This window comes from Engraulis encrasicolus, chromosome 10 (assembly GCF_034702125.1).
Source record: "Engraulis encrasicolus isolate BLACKSEA-1 chromosome 10, IST_EnEncr_1.0, whole genome shotgun sequence".
NCBI classification, from domain to species: Eukaryota; Metazoa; Chordata; class Actinopteri; order Clupeiformes; family Engraulidae; genus Engraulis; species Engraulis encrasicolus.
Window position 1 is genome coordinate 20,364,815 of NC_085866.1, and position 17,500 is coordinate 20,382,314.

General features: G+C 46.5%; 1 protein-coding gene across 5 annotated transcripts in view; it reads left to right on the forward strand.

Moving 5' to 3' along the window:
- Positions 1-17,500, forward strand: part of l1cama (L1 cell adhesion molecule, paralog a) — a 66,331-nt gene that overhangs the window by 37,807 nt on the left and 11,024 nt on the right. For all 5 annotated transcript variants that reach the window (XM_063208338.1, XM_063208337.1, XM_063208336.1 and 2 more), the window contains 9 exons: positions 661-785; positions 2,236-2,337; positions 2,867-3,064; positions 5,322-5,392; positions 6,902-7,127; positions 8,484-8,599; positions 9,854-10,085; positions 12,027-12,149; positions 14,851-15,027. In XM_063208338.1, the coding sequence (XP_063064408.1) occupies positions 661-785; positions 2,236-2,337; positions 2,867-3,064; positions 5,322-5,392; positions 6,902-7,127; positions 8,484-8,599; positions 9,854-10,085; positions 12,027-12,149; positions 14,851-15,027 (1,370 nt within the window). The remainder of the gene's footprint in view (positions 1-660; positions 786-2,235; positions 2,338-2,866; positions 3,065-5,321; positions 5,393-6,901; positions 7,128-8,483; positions 8,600-9,853; positions 10,086-12,026; positions 12,150-14,850; positions 15,028-17,500) is intronic.

A 17,500-nucleotide genomic window follows, 5' to 3' on the forward strand; every position in this document is an offset into this window, starting at 1 on the left:
TCATTTTGACTGTTTGTTGCATCAATGTTGCAACCTTGCGCAATGTTGCAAACAGCACTGGTAGCTCAATTCGAGTGCTTGGATTGAGTTTACTCACTTTCCTCACTCTCTCCTCACCTTTCTCTTTCCGTATCACTCACTCTCAAAAACATATACGTCTGCGCCAGTGTAGGGCGGGGGGTAACCAAAATTGACGGAACTGATAGTGCTCCGCAGTGCTGTCGGAAATGCTGTCTGTTTGGCAGTCATGGTTCAATGGTTAGAGCATTGGCCTTTAGATCAGAGGATTTTGAAGTGCCCTTGAGCAAGGTACTTAACCCAACATTGTAACCAATACCTACTACCTAAAATAACTGTAAATCGATTTGGATTAAAAGAAGGTGTCATCTAAGTGTAATGTAATGCAGTGGTGTAGTCTACTTTTTATGGTGGGTATACTGCATATTTGAGCATTTTTTGAAATGGGTATACTGTATATATCTGTGCTATTCAAAACAATGGATCAATCAATTTTAAGTGGGTATACTGAAATCCCTGAAATTTAGAAGTGGGTGTACTCCGTATACTCACGTTCTACTGTATGTAGACTACACCACTGATGTAATGTAATCTGTCTGTGTCTCTGGTGACGGTGCTGTGTGTGCTGTCCTGCTGCTCCAGGTACACCTTCGAGGGTCCAGAGCTGAGGGTGGCGGATGTGCAGGATGAGGACCAGGGCGTCTACACCTGTGATGTCATCACCGTGCTGGATAACGCAGAGGCCAGCGGATCCATCACCATCGTCGGTATGACAGACACACACGCACGCCCACACAGACACAGACACAGACACACACACACACACACACACACACACACACACACACACACACACACACACACACAGACGCACGCACACGCACACGCACACGCACACACACACACACACACACACACACACACACACACACACACACACACACACACACACACACACACGGACACACGGACACACGGACACACACACACACACACGGACACACACACACGGACACACACACACACGGACACTCTCTCTAACTCTCTCACACACAATTTTTAGTTTTAAACCATCCATCACAGTCTTTAGTTTTTTCCACCATCACCATAATTGATTATGACAAACAACTCACCCACACACTTCTCACACACCAGTCAGTGTTTTGTTTTAAAGCAGCACTAAATTGCTCACAGCCCTAAACTGCATACACAGAGCGCCTGTCTTGTTACAAGGCTACATTGAGTGCTGTTTTTCAACCATCACCATTGTTGGGGTGTAATTAAAGGACCATTCACACACCACCTGTCTTTTGTTTATAAGCTACACACACAGTTTGTCATTTTTGTTCAACCACCACTATTGCTGTCATAGTTAAATACCACTCACACAACACCTGTCTTTTGTAACACATTTTTACTATGAAAAAAGCCTGAAAATTGAAAAAAGCAATTATGGGATTTGCAGGTGCTGCGTGTATACATACATAAAGGTGACAATGGCCCTGATATCAAGTGAGGTCAAGTCAAGTCAGCTTTTATTGTCATTTTCTTCATATTTACAGGTCATACAAGGGAAATTAAATTAAGTTTCTCTGTCAGAAAAGCTTACTAAAAAAACATTAACCAAAATATGAATGCAATTGACAATATCCGTCGCCTCACGGGGGAAGCAAAGCCTTACAATATTTAAAGTTTGATTACCAAACCAGTGCAATATTTCGTACCGCACATCTCTGTATGAAATCTGCCACATAAAGTTAATCAAAAATAAGGAAGGTCCTGAGATAAGGTCCTTTGTTTTATTTGTGCCACACACACCAACCCTTATTTTTGATGCTCTAGAAGCCCCTTTCTCCTTGAAGAGCACCTGCACTTAGTTGTTTGAGACCCAAGGCAGCGCTACCCCATCTCTCTTCTAAACATTCTGCACTCTGCCACATAAAGTTGCCTTGACTTGCCTGAATCTCAAAGCATGTTGAAATGTATTACAGGACCATAATCCATACATACAGCACCTGAATGTATGGATTAGCTGAAGACCTTCTATAAAAGCATTCTACTTTAATCTATTCTGTTCTGTTCTATTCTATTCTATTCTATTCTATTCTATTCTATTCTATTCTATTCTATTTTATTCTATTCTATTCTATTCTATTCTATTCTATTCTATTCTATTCTATTCCATTCTAATGACCACTTTGTCTTCTCTGCTGTCAGATGTTCCAGACCCCCCTAATCAGCCCCAGGTCACCAACAAAAAGGACCGCAGTGTCACTCTCACCTGGTCACCAGGGGAGGACAACAACAGCCCCATCACAGGTGCCCACCCACCAGCCATCTGCTCTTTGTTTATGCACGCAGAGTTGGGGACACACACAGACACACACACGTACGCCGCCACAAAAATGCACATGCATGCACACGCGCATGCACACACACGCATGCACGCAAGCAAGCACACACAAACACACACGCACACACGCACGCACGCACGCACGCACATACACACTGACAAACCGGTCTAGTCCCTGAACAAGCTAAAAGTACAAAAACAAACAATAGAACATATTTGACACCTCTGGCTGTTCCAGGGAATAGTAAACTACCCGACGGTTGGGATCTTGTTGTCTGACTGTTAGGACGGGTGTAACGGTCTATAGCATTGGCATGGAGCCCAAAGCTGTATTCTTTTAGGGGGTCACAACTTCACAGTGTGCTCCCCTGAAACTGTCTCACTACTTGTTAAATGGATGTTTGTATGTTTGACTGTGTGTGTCTGTACTGTGTGTGTGTTTACATGTATATCTGTGTCTGCTTGTTCAAATCTTCTTTGTGTGTGTGTCCTCAGGTTACATCGTTGAGGTGGAGGTGACGGGCGTGGAGACGGATGATTGGATGGAGTGGAGGCGTATCGTTGGTAACGAGCAGCAGGCCGTGCTCTCGCTGCGACCTTTCCTCTCCTACCGCTTCCGGGTCATCGCCATTAACGACGTGGGCATGAGCAGACCCAGCCAGGCATCGGACCCACACTCCACCCTCGCAGCACGTAAGACTACCCATCCCGCACAATACTGCCCTACAATCTTAGAACGCAGTAACTCTGAAAATGGCAAACTGAGAAAAAAGGCTTCAAAGTTTTCCATATGGCGCGACAACTGTGTTGCCGGTAAATTGGTGGTGACACTTCCTGGTAATGCTTGTTTAGGATAGAAATTTAATGCACACAAAAAAAACAACAAAAAACAACATTTATGTGTCTTTTTGCCACAAAAAACAGAGTTACTGCGTTCTTGGCTGGTATTACTGCCACAAAATGGAGTTACTGCAGGAGTTACTGCGTTCTTAGCTTGTATTACTGTCTACTCCCAAACCAGTCCCATTGGAACGTGCAGCAGTAACTCGCCGACTTACTGCGTTTTTGTTTAACTTTTTTTGGGTCATTTTTGCACTTTCAAAATGAGTTTTCTCCAAAACGGGACGGTGTTGGACCACCATTTTTGGACACAAGACAAATGAGGTAGTTTAGAACCCATTTCCGATATAAAAAAAAAATCGACCATTTTGAGTTACTGCGTTCTTGTATTGCACGGCAGAATACCGCAACTACACCTCTGATGTGTTATTTCACATGTAGGAGAATGCGCCTGAATTGAACAGGCCAGAATTGAATAATATTACTGAGCCATAGCCAGCTGAGCCATGACCAAGGCCATAAATACATATTTTTGACTTCAAAGTGATTCAAAGCAACGCTGTACAACGTTTTAGATTCCTGTGGGCCACCCCTTTGGGTCCAGACTTTATATTCACTGCCAAATGTGGTGTACACTGTCCAAGACTGGCCTGGCAGGGTGGAGACCACCACAAGCCAACCTGCAAGCGTTGCTTTCCCCTGATGGACCAATTTGGCCTCCTCAAGAGTCCTAAATCACCCTATAATCACTCGTTTAGGCATTTATCATCTTGCAGAGTTCATTTATTGAACCTGGAAAATGTTGTATAGTGTCATTTTAAACTAATTATTACATGGATCAATAAAAGTTCATAAAGGTTGGAGCATGATTCACCCAAACAGAATTTTCTCTTCTTTTACAGTGCTGACCAAAATAACGTATAACTGAAAAGTTAGAAGAGGTTGCAAAAGTGTTGGATGTTGCATGGTGCAACGTCCTCTTACATGGCTCAGTAAGCCTGCAATAAAGCTACACTACCTGTCGTCTCTCACATGGCTCAATAAGTCTGTTATAAAGCTATATACAGTAATACCTGTCGTCTCCTACCTGGCTCAATAAGCATGCTATAAAGCTACACTACCTGGCTCAATAAGCATGCTATAAAGCTACACTACCTGGCTCAATAAGCCTGTTATTAATGCTACACTACCTGGTTCAATAAGCATGCTATTGGGAGGGAAAGTGGAAAACAGCGATCCTAGCGGTTACGTTCCAAACACCAGGGTGATCCTATTGAAACTCCCATAGACGAGTTTTAAAAAAAATCCCACAAAGACATGACTAGGAACTATAACACCAGACACATTTTTCAGCGCACACAATAGGATGAACTACTACCTGTGAAAATCTTAAGTCATTTTTTGCCCTTTTAAGAAAAATAGAAATTGTGCCAATCTGGTCGGAAACTGACTACAGCTCCCAGCATGCTGTGCTTCGCGCCTCGTTGACAACACAGAGAAACAAATGAACGCGAATGAACGCAAGTTCTTCGCATATCTTCACATTCTTGTAATCCTGTGAGTTCCACATTGTCTTCTTATTAAACATATATACACGCGATCATTTTGGTTTGGTTTTAACTTCTCTAGTAGACATGATGGCTTCTGTGGTGACGAGTAACCACCTCTCTGGCTCATGTTTGGCTATGCTAATTTGGCTATGCTAATTACATGGAGTAAACACGTCACACATGCCAGTCAGTGTAGTTCTGTATTAGCTTTTTAAAGAATATTTAAATCAGTTCAGATCAGTGAAAAACCGAACATTTTACCACCTGATTCGATAAAACGGGCCAACTTGCCTATAATATGACTGCCACTACTTCTACTTCGTCGTCAGGGCCGAGATGTAATTTTTCAAAGAAAAAACCCAGTCATTTGTTGCAGGGGCTTGGAACGTTGCCAGCAGGGGGCGATGAGATTTCTTTCCCTCCCAATTAATGCTACACTACCTGGCTCAATAAGCATGCTATAAAGCTACACTACCTGGCTCAATAAGCCTGTTATTAATGCTACACTACCTGGCTCAATAAGCCTGTTATAAAGATGTACTACCTGTCGTCTCTTTCAGCACCGGACAGCAACCCAGTGGGAGTGAAGAGCGAATCAGTGGACCCTGATCAACTGGTGATCACATGGGATGTAAGTGTGTGTGTGTGTGTGTGTGTGTGTGTGTGTGTGTGTGTGTGTGTGTGTGTGTGTGTGTGTGTGTGTGTGTGTGTGTGTGTGTGTGTGTGTGTGTGTGTGTGTGTGTGTGTGTGTGTGTGTGTGTGTGTGTGCATTTGTTTGTTTGTCTCCAGTCACATAGGAGGTGTGTGTGTGTGTGTGTGTGTGTGTGTGTGTGTGTGTGTGTGTGTGTGTGTGTGTGTGTGTGTGTGTGTGTGTGTGTGTGTGTGTGTGTGTGTGTGTGTGTGTGTGTGTGTGTGTGTGTGTGTGTGTGTGTGTGTGTGTGTGTGTGTGTGTTCTTACCTGTCACATTGGAGGTTTGTGTGTGTGTGAGTTTGGTTTGTACGTTCTGTTCCCTGGTTTGGCCTGAGTGTGTCTCTCCTACTGTCCCCATTGCACTTACGTACGGTAGCTTGACCGCTATTCCCCAATTTAAAGCAATTTAGGGCTTGTTGTGCTCGCTTGCACAAAAGAACAGCTTGACCTGGACAGGGCATCTGAGATATTCACTGAGATAGAGTTTAGGAAATCCAATTTGGTTTTTGTGAGTGCACTTTTAACTACTTTAAGTAGTTTGGGCTTCTCCTGGTCAAACCGACTCCAAGAGAACACATTCACTCCAAACGGAGACTCTGACACGGAAACAAGATGTACTCTTAATGTAGTTTCACCATGCGCCTCTATCTGCAATCAGAATAATGACTCTAGTGGTCTGTTCCAATCTCCACACTTACTGCACTTTCTGCACTTGCTGCACTGACTTTGAGTATGTAGGGAGGCATACCTATTCAAATGGTGGCCCTGGGGCCAAATGCGGCCCTTGGATGGCAAGGTTCTGGCCCCCCCACAAGGTCAGAACAAAATGAAAACAAACTTGTGGCTGTGCATTATTTCCGATCACTAACACTTCAGGTTGGGGATATCTCTATGCATTCACATAAGAGTGAAATCTTATCTAAAACAGTCTCATAAATAGACCATCATAAGGCTACTAGGATATAGAGACGCAAATATCTATTTTGTTTGGAAAGCTATCAACTTGTTTCGCACCCTTGTTTCGCACCCTTGAACACTGTTCGGCCCCTTTACTGGAAGGAATGTGAAAAAACTGGCCCTCAGTGACTTTTAATTGAATACCTTTGATATAGGGTGTTCCAATTCCGATCGTGGGGAAATCAAGTGTACTATAAGAACCGTTGCCCTCAACAGCCATACGGTATAATAGCATGCGATTTTGAACACTTGTCGTATTCAATGGCTGAGATTTTTGGTACGTACTGCAGTTGAATGTCAGAATTGTCAACCTCTTTTGCTTCGGATGACTTTCCCCATGTGTCACAGCTCAACAATCAGTGTTCTCCATGGTAAATTGTATTTTGGCAGTCAGTAAACTCTGATGACGTACACTAGGGCATATGTAAAATTTCCTGTGTATCTGAGTACACTTATTTACGCCTATATGTGTGTGTTTGCTGTATTTTGCAGGAGATGGACCAGCAGAGCTTCAACGGTCCTGCGTTCCAGTACAAGGTGATGTGGAGGCGGGTGGTGGGCGCCGGCCCCGCCTGGAGCTCCAACTTCAGCAGCTCTCCTCCGTACGTGGTGACGGGCGTGGGCAACTTCACCGCCTTCGACATCAAGGTACAGGCCGTCAACGAGCTCGGCCTGGCCCCCGATCCTGTGCCCGCCATTGGCTACTCTGGGGAAGATGGTGAGTGTAGTGTGTGTGTGTGTGTGTGAATGAATATTATACAGTGTGTGTGTGTGTGTGTGTGTGTGTGTGTGTGTGTGTGTGTGTGTGTGTGTGTGTGTGTGTGTGTGTGTGTGTGTGTGTGTGTGTGTGTGTGTGTGTGTGTGTGTGTGTGTGTGTGTGTGTGTGTGTGTGTGTGTGTGTGTGTGTCTGCGCGCGCGTGTGTGTGCGTGTGAACATGTGTGTGTGTGGGAGAGTACAGTGTCAGCTGGCAGGACTTGTAACTGTCGAGTACCCCACTGAGAGTACCCCCCCTCCCCCCACTCTCTCTCCCCCATCAGCTTCCATCACCAGCCCGTCTGAGGCCCAGCCAACCTCTTCTTGACCCGCCACATCAACCTTGCCCCCTTCCTCTGAGCCTCACCCCCTTCCTCTCTCTCTCTCTCTCTCTCTCTCTCTCTCTCTCTCTCTCTCTCTCTCTCTCTCTCTCTCTCTCTCTCTCTCTCTCTCTCTCTCTCTCTCCATCTCTTTCTCTCTCCATGCACCCGTCTGTCTCCAACCCTCTCTCTATCCCTCCCTGTTCCTCTCTCTTTATCCCTCTCTCCATTCCTCCCTCCCTTCTCTCTATCCCCCCTTCACCACCACCATGTCCACCCCACCTCTACCCTCTCTTATTACCGCCCCGTCACCCCCCTCTTATCTCAGCCTCAGCACCTCCTCCACTCCCTTAGTTCTCCCACACCCCTCTCTCTGCCCTCTCTGAGACCTCCACCCCCACCCCTCATCCTTCCTCCACCTGCTCTGTCCCCTGCTCCTCCTCCACCACCACCAACATCACCACCACCTCCACCCCCACCACCTCCTCCTCCTCCTCCTCCACCTGCTCTGTCCCCTGCTCCCCCCCCACCACCACCAACATCACCACCACCTCCACCCCCACCCCCTCCTCCTCCTCCTCCTCCACCTGCTCTGTCCCCTGCCCCCCCCCCCCCACCACCAACATCACCACCACCTCCACCCCCCCTGCCTCCCTCCCTCCCTCCCTCCTCCTCCTCCTCCTCTGTCCCCTGCTCCCCCCCCACCACCACCAACATCACTACCACCTCCACCCCCCCTCCCCCCCCCTCCCTCCCTCCCTCCTCCTCCTCCTCCTCTGTCCCCTGTGCCTCATTAATCTCTCTGCAGGTCCTGTTGTGGCTCAATCAGTAGGGCACTGCACTGCCACACCAATGGCAACTAGTTCGACTCCGGCCTGGGTCCTTCTCCGACCCTTCCCCGTCTCTCTCTCTCTGCACTCACCTCCTGTCGATATCTTCACTGTCCTGTCACACAATAAAGGCAAAAAATGATAATTAATCTCTCTGCGTGTCTCCGCAGTACCTCTGGCGCCCCCTATGGACCCGGCGGTGGAAGTGCTCAACAGCACGGCGATCAAGGTCAAATGGTTCCCCATCGCCATGGAAACTGTCAGGGGACACCTGCTGGGATACAAGGTGATGCCTCAACACCTCCGACATGACCCTAAGTAACGTCTCATACACCTCATACACTCAGCCCCTACCATGTTATACCCCTAGCATTTATTACAGTAAAACTGACTAAGAAAAGAAAACAAAGCCAGATTGGGAAATGCCCACTCCCATTGTCATTATGACACAGCACTCCACAGCACACAAGTGTTCACCGCACACTGCACACAACAAAATTGCATGTCTGCCTCACCCGTGCAAGGAGGCAGCCCCCAATGGCACTGCAAGGGAGCAGTGCGGTGGGACGATACCATGCTCAGGGTACCTCAGTCATGGAGGAGGATGGGGGAGGGCACTGGTTAATTACTCCCCCCACCAACCTGGCGGGTCAGGAGTTGAACCGGTAACCTTTAGGCCTTGCCTGTGGCTCTATTTGCTAAGGCACCATACTGTTGCACTGGGGAGCGGGTTCGAATCCAGCCCGAAGATGTTTTCTGATCCTTCCCCATCTTTCTCTCTCCCACTTGCTTCCTCACCCGGTCATGTCAAATAGAGGCATGAATAGACATTTTTCACCACCAGCCAAAATAGCTAGACATTGTTAATCTTACTAGCCTTGGCAGATGGAAATGAGCTTTTAGCTAAAATCTGGTGGAAGTCATCTTCTTATTTTGTAAACAATGACTATTGTGCATGGTCCCTGTTTCAACAAAACAACAAAACAAAACAAAACTAAACTACACTTTCATATTAAGTCCAGGAGGAGAAGTTCTGTGGCACTCAAGGTTGCATTTTTTATACTTGTAACCAAATAAAAAGTATTAAAAAATCGCAACCTTGAGTGCCTCAGAACTTGTCTTCCTGGACTTAACTTGAGAGCCCCTACACTGATGAGCAAGAAGGAAAAAGGTGAAGACCCAAAAGCTCCACAATTATCTGTTTGTGTTTTAACCCATTGATGCCTGATGTTGCGTTGCGCAACATTGGCCCTGGCGCCTGGAGCGTCATTACGCAACATTCAGTCTCATGATATTTGAGACAACTTTATTAAAAATCTTTGTTTGTTTGAGATGATTGAACACATTCTACTGAAAGATGAGGGTCTCCACGTTTAAATGGCTTCTTATTGCATGTTTTATGTGCTTCAGAGGCTGAAATATTTAGGTTTTTATAGGCTGAGGGCAGCTTTTCTTATAAAGGGCTCAGTCATTCAGCACCCTTTTCTGCAGGTGCCTTAGGCATCAATGGGTTAAACTTTCATATTATTGCCTCCCCCAGATCCACCTGTGGCACATAGGCCCCATGAACGTGCCACACCACCACAAGGACCCGGGCCAGCACGTGCACCACCAGCCCCCCGGCATCACCCTCTCCACGGGGCCCACGGAGACCCACAAGGTGGTGGCGGACCTCCAGCCCTACTCCAAATACGTGCTCAGGGCCACCGTCTTCAACAGCAAGGGAGAGGGGGTGGGCTCCGAACCGCTCCTCATCCACATGCCCGAGGGAGGTGAGTGTGCAGGGGTATGGGGGGGGTGGGGGGACAGAGAAAGCAACAAAGAAACAAAGAAATGGAGAGGGGCTGAGCTTTGAACTTTGCAGCGTTACATCAACACTAGAAGAGTGTGTTTAGCCATCTACTGACTGTAAATTCTTGATTTAGCATCTCAAAATATACCCTGTGTGAGAAAAAGAGTGGAGAGGGTGTGAGAGAAATGTACTAATAGAGAGGGAGAGGGAAAAGGAAAGGAGCCAAGGGATGAAAGACAGTTAGAAAAGAGTGTGCGACAGATAGAAATGGAGAGAGGCAGAATGGGAAAGTGAGGGATTGGAACAGAAAAACATAAAGCAAAAAAACAATCAGTGAATGCAAAGAGAGAAACAAAGTTAGAGGGAGACAGAAATGCTAGTCATTGGCAACTCCACCAGGCTGTGGTATATCAAAGGCAGCGCAGCCCACCATGACAGCTAGCATTAATGTTTTAGACGATCCCACGACTGCTCTGGATATGTATCATTTACACACAACCCTCTGATACGCCCACACGCACACACACACACACACGCACACACACACACACACGCACGCACGCACGCACGCACGCACGCACGCACGCACGCACGCACACACACACACACACATGCGCGCACACACACACACACACACACACACACACACACACACACACACACACACACACACACACACACACACACACACACACACACACACACACACACACACACACACACACACACACACACACACACACTCCTGCATATACACACACATATTCTCAAACATTCTGTGCAGAGTACACAATATGCACATAACACACGCACACACAGACAGAAGCACACACACACACACACACACACACACACACACACACACACACACACACACACACACACACACACACACACACACACACACACACACACACACACACACACACACACACACACACACACACACACACACACACACACACACACACAAGCAGACAGTCCAGGGTGTGCCTTACTGCAGTATAGTTATGCTTAGTCCTGAGTGAGTTTTGAGGTGCAGAGATAAAATGAGCATTGCTGCGTTTGTTCTTGGCAACGAAGCAACCTAATGAGCGAGTTGAAGCAGTGTGCTCGGAGAGTGGGCGGTTTGTGTGTGTGTGTGTGTGTCTGTGTGTGTGTGTGTGTGTGTGTGTGTGTGTGTGTGTGTGTGTGTGTGTGTGTGTGTGTGTGTGTGTGTGTGTGTGTGTGTGTGTGTGTGTGTGTGTGTGTGTGTGTGTGTGTGTGTGTGTGTGTCTCTCAGAGGCCTGCAGAGAAATCTCTACAGCAGTCTGCAAACAGTACTGTGTCTCCGGCAAGTTTTAGAGACGGAAAGTTTGAGAGCTTCAAAGCTGAACTTTCTTTTATTTTATGTTATTATAGCAGCTATCCCAGAGCCATTGAGAACGGGAAATGTATTCAAATTATTGTTGCAAAATGCCAACGTCCCCCTGATGTGAAATGTTCTAATGGAAATTTTGTGAAATATGAAACTCAGATTACTTATGTAATCCTACAAAAGGTAATGCGTCTCACAGGGGCTGTATTCCAAAATAATTCACAAATAAATGTCACAGTTAAAATCAAAGAGATACGATGCCTTATGAAATAATAATACTATACACTACATTGTATAATCCATCTACTGACTGTAACTGTACAGAAGCTCTTAAAATTTTGCGCATTAATCTGTTGGCCACCCTTCTCTCTGTCTCTCTCTCTCTCTCTCTCTCTCTGTCTCTCTCTCTCTCTCTGTCTCTCTCTCTCTCTCTCTCTGTCCCTCATTCTCTTTTCTTTCTCGCTCTCTCTCTCTCTCTCTCTCTCTCTCTCTCTCTCTCTCTCTCTCTCTCTCTCTCTCTCTCTCTCTCTCTCTCTCTCTCTCTCTCTCTCTCTCCCCTCCTAGTCCCCAGTCCTCCTGCGGATCTGGAGCTTGTGAGCCCGTCTGAGACGGAGATGACTCTGCACTGGAAGCCTCCTGCTCAGCCCAACGGACTCCTCACTGGATACCTCGTGCAGTACCAACAGAGTGAGTGAGAGTGACATTGTCTGTCTGTCTGTCTGTGCGTGCGTGCGTGCGTGCGTGCGTGCGTGCGTGCGCGTGTGTGCAGTACCAACAGAGTGAGTCTCAATGTGTGTGTGTATGTGTGTGTGCGCGTACGTGCAAATCTGTAGCGGGAGTAGAATTGCCCAGCCGGGACTCTGACCGCAACACCAAACTCATTTAAGATTTGAAGAGTTTATTTGCTAAATGGTGTATCCACCATTTTTGACTTTTGCATTATATTATTGAACATTTCAGAGTTCCTATCACCCATGTGTGAATTCTTGCCATTAAAATATTCTGAGAACATACTTTTTCAACCTGTATGAAAGCCATTTTGCGATGCAATGCAATGTAATGCCCAATACAAAAATGTCGATTTCCCATCATTCTATAAAATGGAGATACACCGTTTTGCAAATAAAGCCTTCATTTCCTCCATTGTTTCACTCTACCGCGAACTCTAAATGGAAGTTCGGAAGATCACCCCTCACGGTTTTGCCAATAATGCACCATACACACTCGTCTGTGTACATTGTGACTGGTGGTGCTCTACCGCATGCAAAATGTACATAAAATTCGTATGGCAACGTGTTCCCCTTCTCCCATTCACGCACCTACTGTGCTATACCCACCTAGCCTGATTATCATCGACTTTCAAATCTCCTCAAGACTTGGTCTGACCAAGAGCATAACAATTAACATTTCCCAAACGGCATGGTTGACCCCCACCCTTGGTTTGCTAATTGTTGTTTGCTTCCCGACAAAGTGGGAGGAGTTCCTGATTTTTCGGGAGCTCGGAAACAATATTTGTATTGCTCTTGGCCCGACTACTACCCACCTACTTTTCACACAGCACCCACAGGCCCCATACTGCATGTGGCCTACTGACCGCAGTCCCACTTCCCCTCTTCTCCGCCTATACTGAGACACAGCCACAGCTGTTTATCTCTGAAGCCCTAAGCAGGATTTACTCTTTCTAACACACTCCCTTTCTCAATATCTCTCTCTTTCTCTCTCTCTGTCTCTCTCTCTCTCTCTCTCTCTCTCTCTCTCTCTTTATTGTTCCCTCATTCTCTCTTTTTTTCTGGTTCTTTCTTTCTCCCTCTTCCTCTGTATCTGTCACTCACCCTATCTCTGTCCCTGACTGTCTCTTTCTCTGTATCTCTGTCTTGCTCTCTCTCTCTCTCTCTCTCTCTCTCTCTCTCTCTCTCTCTCTCTCTCTCTCTCTCTCTCTCTCTCTCTCTCTCTCTCTCTCTCTCTCACACACACACACATACTCACACACACACATACTCACACACACACATACTCACACACACACACACACACACACACACACACACACACACACACACACACACACACACACACACACACACACACACACACACACACACACACACACACATATATATCTCTATATCTCTGTTTATTGCTGCCTCATTTCACAATACTAAGACGGATTTGTCTACCCCTCCCTCCCTTCCTCCTCCCCCCTCCCCCCTATCCCCCTCTCCCATTCTGTCCCTCTCTGAATGGAGATTAATTCTAGATTAATTCGAATGAGCTTTATTGGTCAGTCTGCTTATTGTCACTGTTGCCAGAGCCCTACTGTCAGCTCAGCAGTTGCAGGCTAAATGATAGCCTTGCTGATGACTTATCAATTTGGCAACCACAATGCCAAAAAACACAGACATGGTGATGGAAAAAGGAAGATACTGTATAACAACACGGTACCGTACAACAAAATGCTATGTTAAAATGTATCCACTTACAAATACAAATCCATCTCTGGATGAATTTATTTCCCTTTTGTAATGTCAACCTTGTCACTTTCTGTGTCATTTGTGCATTTGTTACTGACAGAATAACTTGAAAAGTGTGAATTCGTGGCTGTCCATTTTTCCAACAGACTCCCCAGCTTTCTGCCCCTTTGTGTATCATTTGTTTAGTCTCAGTGACGAACTGCAAGCCCTATGCATGTGCATGCAGTTATATACGTATAGTCTGCCACTGGTACTCTTTAGACATCATTTCACTTTTGAATAAATCCATTTACCCTCTAGATATCCCTGCACCTCTCACTATCATTTGTGTTGTCTTGGACAAGAGATGGACAATAGCCCTATGTAGCTATCAACAAAGGGAATAATTTATAAAATGTAACACTTTATTTTATTTTTTTTAATTATTTTTTTTCTCAGACCTCACTGAACCTTTACTTTGACGCCGGTGTCATAAGCATGTCATTGCAGTGTCATAATAGTGTCATGTCATAAACATTATGTCCATGTCAGAAACACTTTATGACTGTTGGCCTTAAGTGACATTCGGTATGGTAAAGACAACCTGGTTGACATGGGCATGATGTTTATGACTGTGTCATGACACTATTATGACCTGCTTATGACATCAGCGTCAAGTAAAGTGTTAGCAATGTAACTTTGTCATTATGCCTTCTGTGACGTTTGTTTACTCTCAGAGACAGGCTACAACCCCATGTGTCTCTCTTTCCCTGTATCTCTCTTTCCCTGTATCTCTCTCTCTCTCTCTCTCTCTCTCTCTCTCTCTCTCTCTCTCCTCTCTCTCTCTCTCCCTCTCTCTCCCCTCTCTCTCTCTCTCTCTCTCTCTCTCTCTCTCTCTCTCTCTCTCTCTCTCTCCCTCTCTCTCTGTCTTTCTCTAGTCTCTGAGACGGACTACAGTCCTGTGCAGGTGGTCTCCATAGAGAACCCCAAGATCACCAACATGACCATCAACCGTCTGGACCCCCGCAGCCGCTACCGCTTCCACGTCCGGGGCCGCACCAGCAAGGGGGAGGGCAAGCCCATCACCAAGGAGGGCGCTACCATGCTGGACGGATGTAAGTGTGTGTGTTTGTGTGTGTGTCTGTGTGTGTGTGTGTGTGTGTGTGTGCGTGTGTGTGTGTGTGTACAGGGGCCGGGGAGGGCAAGCCCGTCACCAAGGAGGGGCCTACCATGCTGGAAGTGTCTTTGTGTGTGTATGTGTGTGTGTATATGTGTGTGTGTGTCTGTGCGTGTGTCCGTGTGTGTCTATGTGTGTGTGGGTGTGTGCGTGTGTGTGTGTGTATGTGTGTATGTGCGTGTGTGTGTGTGTGACTGTGTATGTGCGTGTGTGTGTGTGTGTGTGTGAGTGTGTGTGCGTGTGTACAGGGCCATTACCAAGGAGGGGGCTACCATGCTGGATGGATGTAAGTGCGTGCGTGCGTGCGTGCGTGCGTGCGTGCGTGCGTGCGTGCGTGCGTGCGTGCGTGCTTGCATGCGTGCTTGCGTGCGTGCGCGCGCTTGTGTGTGTGTGTGTGTGTGTACAGGGGCCCGGTAGGGCAAGCGCCTGTGTGTGTGTATGTGTGCATGCTGCCTTCAGTGTATAAGACGGTACATGTCTCCACCATAATCAATGAGGCGGAGCAGATATGTGTTTGGGGGAAGGGGAAGCTGTGAGTTGTGTGGGTCACCCCAAACCATCAGGAAAAAATAGGGGTGGGGTAAAGGGCAGAGCTCCCGCCATGAAAGGGCTATGACACTTGACAGAAGAACATATACAGAGGCTTAGTTTCCATTAGGCAAACCTAGGCAATTGCCTAGGGCCCAGATCAAATATGTCCCCCAGAGGGGCCCCAATTGTCACACCAGAAGAGGTAAACACACAAACAAACATATAGGCTTGATCTTAATTTGTCACTTACATTTAGTAATCAAAGATATACTCATATGAGATAAAACACTAAAATAGCACCAAAACACAGAATTTTATGTGTATGTACGTGTATGATTTTTTTAAGGCCCCATGTTTATATTTCGCCTAATAATAATAAATAATAATAATAATTGTATTTGTATAACACCACATCATACAAGACATGCAACTCAAAGAGCTTAAAAACATGGAAAATGGAAAAAAAACATCAATGTTAAAGATGTTAAGGGCCCCAAAATGGCTAGATCCGCCCCTGAGCATATATAGTATGGGGGATGGGGAGGTTGATTCTCGTTTTGATTTCTGAAACCAGCAGGGGTGGGGGAAAAGGGCAAACATGCCACCAAGGTGGGAAAACGACATGAAATGGGGGGGACTAGAGCGTGAAAATCTGGCAGCTGTGATTATAAGAGGCAGCTGTGGGTTTAGAAGTGGTTTTGAGATCAGAGGGATGTAGGTTTGATTCCCAAACCAGCAGGGAAAAAAACAGGGTGAACAGAGGGCAAGTCTGCTACCAAGGAGGTGGTCCACCATGCTGGATAGACATAATTGAAGGAAAAGGGATGGGACAGCTGTGCTATAATGCTCAGGGATTTTAGGTGCTGGTTACACGTATACATATGGATATTTTAAAATCCGGATATGTTTTATCCGTTTATAGGTAAACACGACATATGGACAAAAATAAAACCTCCATTGTGACAGGTTCCTTTTATTAGCCCCCACAATGGGATATATTTAAAACCTGAGTTTTGAAATGCGCATTCTAGAGCTCTGTTTACGGGTAAACGAGAGGCCAAAACCAATGCGTTTTCAAAAATGTATATATGTGTAAAACGCGATCGAAGGGTAGTGAGCTGCATTCCCATTGGTAGGTGCCGTTTGGAGGAGGGGGAGGGAGAGGACGAGGGATGTAATGACCCTCAGGCCCCACACACCTGTGTCACGCTTTACTGAGGCTCACACTGGTTGTCATGGCAATCTCAGCACAAAGGATGGGGCCACTATATTGGAAGGTGGTATAATAATATGGTGTGGGGGTGGGATGGGGCAGCTATTTGGAGAATAGTGCTGGTAGGTCACAGGTTTCATACCAGCAGGAAGTAATGTGAAGTGGGCAAAAGGTAAACTAACCAGCAGATAGGGAGTCAATAGGTGAGGAAAGCGTGTGGAAGCTGTGTGTGTTGTGAGCTGGCCTGGAAATAGGAGGAGGGCGTTTGATTTCCAAAGCAGCAGGAGACAATGTGTGGTGGGTCAATGGGGAAACTGTAGTCTAAAGGTGCAGCTATGGACTAATGGATGTGTTTTTTGGGGGGGATTCAGAGGGTCATAGGTTTCATTCCCATAATGTGGGATGGGTCAAAACTGCCAACAGAGAGGATGTCACAACAGGTGATGGAGCTAAGTAGGGCTAGGCCATGAGGATGGGGGCAGCTGTGAGTTATGAAATGGTCTTGTGATCATCTGAGGGTCACAGGTTTGACTCCTGAAACCAGCAGGTGAAGGCAGAGAGCAAAATCCCACCCCACTCCACCCAATGGAGGTAATGGAGGTAATGGAGGTGGGAATGGGAATGGTTAGGAACAGGACTGGACTGGCCATCTGGCATAGCAGGCATT